Genomic DNA, 11,617 nt, shown 5'->3' on the forward strand with positions numbered 1-11,617 from the left:
TCGTTTCCACAAAAACGAAACTGAATGTTGACGCTGAGTTTCTATTCGACCTTAAAAACTCGACAGGCTCGATTTTGCAATAAACATTGCCGAAACGTGCATTATTAAGGTGGAATCGAAAGGGGAACCGCAGGCGAATGGAGACAATTTCAGCCTCATTCGCCAGTTGTTCTCTTCCGATTCCATCCTATAAAAAGACTTTAAGTTTCGACTCCATCCTCTGGTTGGGAATGTCGATAGTTCTGCAGATCTGCTGCAAATATAAATGAATATGCCCTGTGAACTTGGTCGTGCAGTCACGATCAAATCATTCTAATCTGACTGCATACCTCTGTAGGCTATTAGTTCATGCTGTAGGCCTAGGTTAAATTAAAAACATTAGTTCATGCTATAGGCTAAAGTAAAAATATTACATAAACATCCCAGATAGCAGACGGGCATTGAAACTATGTAGAATCAACATTACATTGTCAACCATAAATCATTGAATCAATGTCGGATTTCGATGTTGATTTAACATCAGTTTGCGCCCTCAGTTAATATTGAAACAATGTTGTTTTATTAACTATAGACCAGCGGAATTTCAATTAAAATAAATATTGAAACAATGTTGAAATTACAACCAAACTAAAGATCAATGGTATTTCAATTCATATTAAACCGCAGTAAACCACTATAAATCTGGCAAAATATTGGGAAATTCATACCCAGCTTTATCTACAGCCAGGATACATTTGGCTAGGCCTAGGTATGTCTGGTTTAGGCTACACAAGCTTGCATAAATAACCATTGACAACTTGTTATCAGTTTGAAAAGCAAGTGCATTTATTCACTCTTCTTCATTTATAAATTCCCGTGTGCTGTGCTTCCCTGCCATCTATTCAGTAGGCCTACGGTTGCAGTCAGCCTGACCATCCAGTTGAGTGAAGCGGCACCTAACAGAAATAGAAGAAAGATATACAGTGTTAGATAAATATGTTAAACTGAAGGCTACTTACAAGTCAAAATCCCCCCCTGATTCCCCCCCATAAATAACAAACACACAGTATCATGCTGTAGCAACACTTCATAAACTGAACCCAAACATTTAGATTTGGACCTATAGGTTATTATATAATCAGTATCGTAATTTCTGTCAACTATGACGATCTCCATGCATGTTCAGTAGCCTATATTTTTCATTTAGTCAAGCAGTGACATGTGGTTTAATCAGTGTTGGGCAAGTTACTTCAAAATCGTAATATATTATGTGTTACTTATTCAAAGTAATTCATTACATTATAATATTACTGTCTCTGAATTGTAAGGCATTACACTACTACTATTGTATTACTTTTAAGTTACTTTTACCAAAATATCTGGAAATATGGATTTGGAATTCTAAATAAATATTATGCTCAATGCAGCTCATTGCACTTCTAATGGAGGGTGATGTGGTACAACATAATGACTGAGCTAGGCTTAAGGCTACAGTAGAATGCAATAGGTGCAGTGATGGCTCATGATGCAATACAAGGAACAATCATAGCCAGAATTTTGTTAAAAGAAGACAAAAGGTCAAAGTCTGGTCAATTGTAATAGAAATGCTGTAACTTTAGGCTTAGGCCTACTCATTAAAATCAACAGAGAGCCCACTACCTGTATATTGTAACCCAAAACTTAAAGACATGTCAAGATAGGCTACACAGTGCAGCTACTGGCCATTTTGGTGCCCTAACTGGTGAAATACAGTATTAACCTAAGTATGTCATCATATGGCCAACTATAAAGATGTAATCTGCCTGTTCCCAGGGATGGGTAGTATTTCTGAAACATGTAATATGTGTTTCAAATTAATAACTTAAAAGTAATACAATAGTGTAATGCCTTACAATTCAGAGACAGTAATATTATAATGTAATGAATTACTTTGAAATGACAGTAATACATAATATATTACGATTTTGAAGTAACTTGCCCAACACTGATTAAACCACATGTCACTGTTTGACTAAATGAAAAATATAGGCTACTGAACATGCATGGAGATCGTCATAGTTGACAGAAATTACGATTTGTGCCAACATGTTGTAGAAAAACAACCACAGCCTTTAGGCCTATTTGGTGCAAATCTTCTACATTGGTTATAGTCAGCGATTCACATTAACTGTAGGCTATCACCACAAGTGTATACTAAACGTTTTTGCCCAAGTTTGTGTGCCGTCATCACATTTTGCAAAATTAGGCTACCTTCGTTACTAACCTACCAGTTGATACTTTTTACGTGCATCGAGATTGATTGTGCATCTAATGTAACACTCGGTGGAGAGACTTCCACTTTCCAAGTTCCACTTTCATTGTAGTTGTGAGCTAAAAGGCTACTATATGGGAAATACTTTGAAGTTCCTTTTGAGTCCAAACATGAATAGGTTTTCTTTAACCTGTGCTACACTTTTCCACCAAGTTGTGCGAAAATTGTAGGTACCCGGAGTTTTTTTTATGTTGACAGACAAACCGCACTACAGTAGCCTACATGGTGCAGTAAATGGAAGCTCTTCGTAGCGCGTGCAACTTACGTCTATGAAAACAATATATTTCTGGAATAAAATTAGACACCTCTGATTGCTGTTTACGGTTAAACTGCGATGATGTGAACACCAGCCAGCGGAGGGCCACTTATATAGCCTAGGCTACCATGCATGGACTCGTAGGCATAGACATAATATACATAGACGCCGCATCGACCGCTGCTCCCTACTAGCGCTGACGAGATTTGGAGCCGCCATCTTGGACCGGTCATCCACTCCACTCAGTGTAATCTGTTTGGCCGGTGCAATGAGCTGTCAGCACACTTAATTAATCATATCTCACTGAATACTGAACAGATTTTCACGCGTTTTTTTTTGCTGCAAAGGTCATACATGTAGCTATGATACAGGCCACATTGTTCGAAAATACAAAATACAACCAATAGTACGGTAATGTTAAATCTTACTTGTGAAAAGTAAATCCCCCGAGTATGGTCCGCCGATTTGAGCAGGAACATGCTGCACAGTGCTGTCATCTTGTGTTTTCTGCTGCAACGCAATGAGGAGTATGACCGGTCCAAGATGGCGGCCGCATTTCTTGTTTCCGGCAGCCAATGCGGCGTCTATGTATATTATGTCTATGCTCGTAGGCTATATTTCCCCACAAACCAAGCGGCTGCTTGGACAAATCCACTTGAGGGGTGGGGCAGGGGGGCGCGATTGTAACACACACTGAACCTGTCATGAAGAGGCCAAAATGATTGACCTGTCACCCCCCAATCCAAATGGATGCAACTGCATTTATAGGCTAAGCCTAGGTCTACATGACGGGACTCTGTGGGGATACCTAGTAGTAGCTTTAGTAATATCAGTCCGCCGCTGAGTTGCAAAATGACTACTAACAACTTTAGGGACCAAAGTATAACTATTGCAACGCGATGCAAGGGTAGTTGTATTTCTTACACTATTCTATCAACACAGACATTTACATCGATTGTCTGGAATTGGAGTGCGCTTTACTGTTTACTTTTCGGCGCAGTACTACTAACCGGAGCAAGTATAATTCCGCCGCTGCTAAGAAACTAGTCCCTCAAAATGTAATGCGATCGTTGAAATGCAAGGATAGAATAACGTTAGAAATAACACTGTCAATACAGACATTTACATCGATAGTCTGGCGTTATAATTTATTTGCCTCGGGTGTACTTTGGAGTGGGTAAGACTGTCTTTAGTGGCAGGCTAGCACATACCGTTGACTTGCGCTAGCCTAGCACCTGTGAACTCTGCAATTAGAAGGACTGGATGAAACGTGTTGAAAACGGTCTCATACAGATGAATTACAATTTAGAATACATAATCCAATTTACGTTCCCATTCTTTATTGTGTTTACCTGTGATGAATCAGATTTTAGCGTGCAAAATAGCCTACATTTAATGGTCATAATAATGTGATGAAAAGTGGACAAAAATGCAATCAAGTTATGAAACGAGACGTTGCCAGAATTCAAGATTTCAATCTCAACCAAAATGATGATTTGGATGGAAAATCAACATCATATCAATGTCACCTTGCTATCTGGGCATCTACCGACAAAGCCGAAAAACTGTTTTCAGATGATGCATTGGTTAGTAGGCAATGCATATATTAACTAGATGTACCGCAGAACGGTACAAAATACCGCCGCCCATTCCTGCAGCTTCTCTGCAAAAATATATCACACTTGTCAATTTGTCTCCATCCCCTATCCCCTACTCTTGCAACTTTTGTATATGTAAATTATGGTGTATGTGTGTGTTTGCTTCTGTGTATAGTGCTTCTATGTGTGTGTGTTTTCGCTTGTGAGTGTGTGTTGGGGGGGTAATGGTGTGTGTGTGTGCGTGCGTGTGTGTACCTGCTCACTTGTGTGTGTTTTTATGTGTGTGTGGGTGTGTTTATGTGTGTGTGGGTGTGTTTGTGCATGCGTGTGTGTACGTTTTTGTGTTTATATGTGTGTGCGTGGTGTGTGTGCTTATGTGCTGTGTGTGTATTTATGACCGCCGCATATAGGGATTGTCAAAGTTTTTTTTTTTTTTTTTCGTCATCTACTTCCTGAATTTTTGGTCAACGATACCCGGGACACCGAACCACCGGGACACATGAAATTTGGTGGGTATGTAGCCCCACTAGACTTTTACGGAAAAATTTCGTTTCGTCCCCGGGGTCCACTCCCCCCGCCCCCCACCCCGTGCTGGGCCCCCCGAACCGCAAAAAAAGCAGTTTTTCCTAAATAACTACCTGAACCGTGGCACCGAGGATGAAGAATCTTTTATGGTATGTTTGTCTCAAGGGCCCACATCAATCTGGCCCATAATCGCTCATTTGTGATTTGCACCCCCCCTCCTACAAGGACTATAGTTTACCGCAGAGAACGTCTAATAAGGATAGGATGATGTTTACATGAAATGTAATTCCCATTTCTTCTTGAAGCCGAAATAAATCTGAGGATGTTTATCGGACATGCTTGGTTTTTACTGCAGGTACGTTAATCTTATAATATCAATAACCTAGGTTATGTTACCGTTAGCGTTGGTTGAGTGATGGAGGCCAATTTGATTGATTGCATTTGTAGAAAACTATAAATGCGGTTATACCAAGCAAATTGATAGCAGCACTGTAATTGTATCTTTCGACTGTCATTTGTTGCATGTGCTACAAAAATCATTCTGTGCAATGGAAGATTTACCAACGTTACCGGTCTGATACAGTTTTGCCTATACATGCGTGAGACTGAGACGCCTGTTTATTTTGTTTTAAGTGCGTGCAGGGTGTGAGAGGGGAATCGATGTGCTTTGATTCCAGCTTGGTAGTTGTAGTCTGTGAAATTAAAAAGCACGTGTGTGTGAAGTATCCAAACAATGACATCTTCATTTCATTAAGGCTGCTTTAGCAACACACCTTAAGCTACTGTGTAGTGGGTCCCATTTAGAAGTGGCTACTTCATTCGCGCTTTCCTTGACTCATGGAGCTGCGTGAATTTTATTACAACTTTTCGCCACGATATGGCAGTTTAAGTCCGCTTGATACTGTAAGGCGTAAGCCATTGGTTTCCAAAGGAGATTTTATTTGTGTCGCCAGCATAGCCTATTGACAATTTATGTTGTAAATAGGCCTACCTTATAAGCCTACCTGTAGCTTAGGGAAGCTAACAGCTTTCTATTAGGATCTAGTGTGTTAGTTACAGTTTTGTCATAACTCCCTGATGCATTTTTGCATTTAGAATAGCCAGAGCGTGAACAATATCGGGTGCCTATGGACTAGGCTTGGTGAACCCAGCCTGATCTGCCCGCTATTTATTTTTTGATTTCTTAAAAGATTGAGATTGGTCTGGTGAAAGCCAGAATAACCATGGACCTCAGTTACACAATGCAAGGGAACATGAATCAGCCTATATTTGCACGAACAATAACGGACAACAGCTCTTCAACTTTGGCCCGTTAAAATGTGTATGAACAGTCTAGCGACGCATTTCATCAAGGCCCATTTGGACATGTCAGTTATTTGCACCACTAGATGTAAAACAGCATTTCGTTTCATACTACTGTTACTTAATTTGTGCATTGACAATAAAGTATTACATGAACTAAAGATGACTAAAATCTTATGTAGAAGAAGAAACATTCACAAAAAATCCATCCATCCAAAAATGACCTTTGTTTTTGATAGCTGTTGAAAACGGCACGGAACTGACAGAGATGTTTTTGTTTATAAATAAATAAATAAATAAATAAATAACATTATGGTGATACCTTTTCCCAAATACAATGTAGCCTACAGGTGTAAGTGACCTTTCATCAATCCAGTTGCAATGGATGAACTGTGATGAACTGCCCTACTTGTGATTGTTTAGAGATGTTAAAGGTTTTATAACAATGCTACATCTTCTTTGGCTATTCTACAATCTATTCACCTTTTCAGCACCAGTAGGCTACTCTCTGTGCAGCCGCACACACACACTGGAGTAAAATATGGAGACAAATTGAAGTGTGATTTATTTTCGCGGAACGGATGTACAGGACTGAGCGGCGGTCATATTTTGTACCGCTATGCGGTACATCTAGTTATGCATGCATTTGTGTATGTGTGTGTGAGTGTGTGCATACCTGTTTGTGTATGTGTGTCTGTGCTTGTGTGTGTGTGTGTGTGTATACGTTTGTGTGTGTCTGCTTGCCTGCGTATGTGTTGCAAACGGAGTGCATTACCACCACCATTTGCTGGACTGAGGTGTAATGGCAAGTGTACCTTTAGCCTTGTTTTGGCCGCCGGATGAATAAGGCGAATGATCCTATTTCAAATTCCGTGCAGTTTTGAACCTGTCGTTTTTGCTTTTTCATTTTTAACTAGGTGTTGCTACACATCAAATGAGTGGTTATGGGATGGGTTGACATGTCCTCTTGAGACGAACATACAATAAAAATGTGGTCCTCCTAGGCCCTACGGTTCTCGAGATATTCACAGAAAACTGTGTCCAGCCTACCCTCCTTTCGGGTGGGGGGACTCGTTCCATGTCACCCTTGTGTGCCCACCAAGTTCTGTGCAGCCCGGTCTTTCAGTGTCCTGGGAATCATTGACACAAAATCACTGAAGAAAAAAATAAATTAGGAAGAACTCTGACTAAACCTTCGCTTCACTGCGCGGCGGTCATAATAAAGACTGATGGAAGTAGCCCTGGCTGCCTAGTCTATATTAAAAAAAAATACTGTTGGCCTACTGTAGCTTAGTTAGCCCCACAGCATTGATTAATGCAATAATAAAAATAATATTTTCTCTTATTTTATTATTTCATTCTATTTATTATTATTATTATTATTATTATTATTTATTCCTTTCATGTCCTTTATGATTTTTGTCTGTTAACCATTGTATGTGTATGTATTTGTCCCCTGGTATGTTATGTATGATAACAATTTTGATGTTGATGTTATATCGCTATATATAGTATAAGTATAAGTATATATACTCTTTTGATCCAGTGAGGGAAATTTGGTCTCTGCATTTATTCCAATCCATAAATTAGTGAAACACACACAGCACACAGTGAACAAACAGTGAGGTGAAGCAAACACTAACCCGGAGCAGTGAGCTGCCTGGTACACCGGCGCTCGGGGAGCAGTGAGGGGTTAGGTGCCTTGCTCAAGGGCACTTCAGCCGTGGATGTGGGCATGGGAGAGCAGTGCTCAACCACCTCCCCCGCCCACATTTTTCCTACTGGGTCGGGGATCGAACCGGCAACCCTTTGGTTACAAGCCCGAAGCCCTAACCAGTAGACCACGGCTGCCCCTGTACTGTACCTCTTCATGAGTTTTTAAAAAAACATTGCGTATAAGTAACACGTTTAAGAAGGCTTGACACAACATCTCGAGCATTGAGAACATTGTTTGTGTAGGCCTACACAAGCATGCAAACAAAGCTTTGATCATTTCAATACATTTGAATACATCAAAACATGTAGTAAGGGCTGTCCGTCTACGCCATAAACAATTCAGCAGTTCAACAATTCATCACAAACAATTCCAGATTGTCCAATTTCATCTTTATTTCTATTTCATGATTGGTTAAGTTGACATCTTGAGATAATATCATGACATCTCATACAGTGCAGTTAACCACAGCAGCTATCACTGATCCAGCTGCTGATGCACCTGAAAAAAGGAAACAACAAGTATTAAAAACATATCCTGATGTTGCCCTGTGTGTAGACTATATCTCTATATCTTGTTACTGTACTTGTGAGTGAATAAATGGAGCATGCTTTGGGCTTCTTCCTGCCAAGGCCATTAGAGGGCGATATGTGGAACAGTACTCTATGGTAGGCCCACATAATCTGACAGGGCATTTACATTTTCCAAATTTTGTTACACTTACAGAATTTTCAAGCCCCTGAGACAGAGTGGACTCTTCTCATAGGTTAGCAGCCTGGAAAAATCCAAACTCATTCACAAAGTAAATAGAGTCTGGTGACTTATGATTGGGATTTGTTTCCAACACTTGCATCAAAGCGTGCACTAACTTTGAAATCAACAGGAGAGCACACAAAGAATTACACAGAGAGCTGGGTAATTATCCAAGACTGCCAATGCCAACATGTAATAGTAGCATAAGCGTCATGAATGTAACAGTTCTAAAATCGTGATAGCCTTGTTGTTAATCTGATTATTACTTTCATTTCTGAAGCCTGTAGCATTAGGTCCAGTGATCTTTGAAGTTGCTGTGGTCTTAAGTTTAATTGGGTGTGATCGCATCACAAAATTCATAATCCATAACTCGCAATCAGAATTGTTAAAAATTGCGGTCATGTCTTGCTTTTCAACCGCGGTAAGAAAAAATACATACCGTCCCAGCCCTATCTATGCTACAGCTGCCTATGCTCATATTATTTGAGCATTTTGACCAATGCATATGGTGTGTGTTTTCCAAGTGTAGTATGGGCATATTGTTTCTAATACACTTGTGTAGGTGAAAAACAAAAACCGAATAATGTGGATGAGGCTTTAGTAAATATGATTCTGGCAGACACATTTACTAATTCAGTCACATGCATTAATTCCCTTATTCTGCACATCAATATGATTGTATGATATGATTGTAATATGGTGAGGCTCAAGTGCTCACAAAACCTCAGTTATGGTTCTATCCTAACCTGCGGTTGCTGAGGCTACAGTGCTGCAGACTGTGGAGCCACCCAAGGCTCCACCAACTGCAGCCCCTACTGCTCCCATGACTGCAGTTGCTGCAGAGGACATCCCAGCAGCACCTTAAAAGACAAGAAGACAGAGTCTGTATTTTAAATCTACACAAAACAGGTAGATTGGTCTAACAGTGCAGAAATGCTTACCTAAGCCTATTTCCACAGCAGCTGTACTCATCAGTTGGGCAGCTATAGATCCCGCTGCTATCCCGCCAGCAGTGAAGCCCACACTAGCCAATATAGCAGGTGCTGCAGCGACTGCCAAGACTACAAAGAAACAACACCAGTATCCATTGTTACTGTAAACATAACCAGCTAGCTACAAAGAAAGAAGCACATCCATACTGTAAAACTAACCTCTTGATTTTTTATTATTAACTCTTTGCTCCTCAAATGTTTGGTCTTTTTTTTTTATCTTATTTTGTCATGTCTAACCTCATCAACTGTGAAGCACTTAAAATAACTTGTCTTGACCAACCAGTTATGCCACACAACTGTGGACATGTAGGCCTAAGTGACCAAAGTTTATTATGACGTGTATCCCATTGTTGGTTCATTGTTGGTTTATCAAAAGGTAGTAGGCCTAGCCTATAGGTCCAGTCAATACTGTTATGGCACAAATTACCTGCCCCTCCTGCTGCTGCAACCGCTGTACCTGCATTAGAGAAATTATACAGGGAATAGATTAGGAAACAAAATACGTGTGTGTGTGTGAGACGGGTAAAAAAACATAGAACAATCGGATAATGGTCACTACCAAACTTTTCTCTGATGAAATTATAGTACTTTTTTACGGGGATCCCACTTGTTTTTCAAGCGTGTTTATATATTATTCTTATAGACAATAGTTTTTCTTACATTAACCAAAAACAGTGTGTAGTGGTATTTTGTGGCCTTAGTCTATTAGTGATCATATATTAGTGATTCATCAATAACGTTGAACAGAAAATTACCATAAATCTGAATTGGCATTTTTATAATAGCCTATGCATATTTTTTTTGTAACTAACATAAACATGCCCAGAATTTACATTGCAAATAACCTTACATCTGAAAGGAATAAAATATCCATTCACTAATCATAAAATGTTGCCAAAACACAAGATGGACAGTCCGGACCCTTACTTCTAATTTATCCAAATATGCAAATTGTGTCATGAACTATGTGTGACACAAAAATGTCCCATGCAGAAATCTATTCTACGATCTGACTCCGTAAGAAAGGTTTGGTAGTTGTCGGTTTTGCCCTCTGTGTGTGTGTGTGAAATAATGTGTGTGTGCCGGTTAAAATAATTGTATTGTTAGCCTCGTTAACTTGAGCATATTTCTAAATTTGTTGGAACAAACTAAGTTTTGACGTTGTGTGATAGACTTGTTATGTGATAGGCAGCACAGTAGCCTAGATTAAATTTAAGTAAATTTACTTACATGGATCCATAACTGGTCTGATATCCGAATATATGTCCGTCACTCGGGTAGCCTGTAGTGTACACACTTGACAAAAGCACAGCTCTGTTGTCTCAGCCGATCTTTTCACCGGATATTTAATAGGGACTCCTGATTTCACTTTAGAGGAAAAGAAACTGAGAATTTACTTGGATTGAGAATCCAAGCAGGGGCGTAGCCAGAAACTATAGACCTGGAAATCCAGAGTTCTCGTGAGGGCACATTTCCAGTCTACCAGTGAGATTTTAATTGGCTCCAGTGAAAGTGAGGGAAGCAGGGACACGACAGGTGGGACGCAAATGACCTGGAAATGTAAACATACTCTTACTGTATCAGTGCTCTCATTAACGTGATCGCGTAATGACAATCACAAACCGCACGTTATTCTACTCACAAGAATAATTCACTTTCATAGACTAGCCTTAGCCTACACCGTGATTCATTTTCAAACGTAAATTATATTAAAATATATTAATATATATATATAAAACTAAGTATATTTTTAAAAAGCCGCTAAGGCAGAATACCAGCCTACAAACTTAAAATGCAGTGCTTATTTTAGAGATGGGTATTGATGAGCAAAGGCCGTGGTCCGTGTAGGCCAGTCAGCTATATGTTTGGAAAAATATCCTTTGGGGGGTGTGGCTAATCAGGGGTTTAAGGATTATCAATCCCATTCACCTGAAGGTGTCGCTCTTCCCTAAGTACTGCAATATGTGACGTGTCTGTAAATGCCGATAGATGGCTTTCTAGGCACTATAATGCAGTCTCAGTCGGACCCCTTTTTGATCATAACATCTTTATAAGTATTGCAGTCTAAAATTATCATAATTTCTTGATCTGTTGCAACAATTATCTCATCTAGCATGATCAAATACAAATTAATCATATTAGTTTGATGGTGCATATTGTAATCTTCAGGCATAGGCCCTTTGAATG

General features: G+C 39.6%; 1 protein-coding gene across 1 annotated transcript; it reads right to left on the minus strand.

Moving 5' to 3' along the window:
* Positions 1 to 8,060: 8,060 nt before the first annotated feature.
* Positions 8,061 to 10,838, minus strand: ifi27.3 (interferon alpha inducible protein 27.3). The gene is made up of 5 exons (XM_042072857.1): positions 10,661 to 10,838; positions 9,858 to 9,887; positions 9,380 to 9,499; positions 9,185 to 9,298; positions 8,061 to 8,186 (listed from the first exon to the last, which is right to left on the minus strand). The coding sequence occupies exons 1-5, from the start codon at positions 10,668 to 10,670 to the stop codon at positions 8,134 to 8,136; spliced, it is 327 nt and encodes a 108-aa protein (XP_041928791.1). The 5' UTR covers positions 10,671 to 10,838; the 3' UTR covers positions 8,061 to 8,133.
* Between the last annotated feature and the right edge of the window lie 779 nt (positions 10,839 to 11,617).

This window comes from Alosa sapidissima, chromosome 19 (genome assembly GCF_018492685.1).
Source record: "Alosa sapidissima isolate fAloSap1 chromosome 19, fAloSap1.pri, whole genome shotgun sequence".
Taxonomy (NCBI): domain Eukaryota; kingdom Metazoa; phylum Chordata; class Actinopteri; order Clupeiformes; family Clupeidae; genus Alosa; species Alosa sapidissima.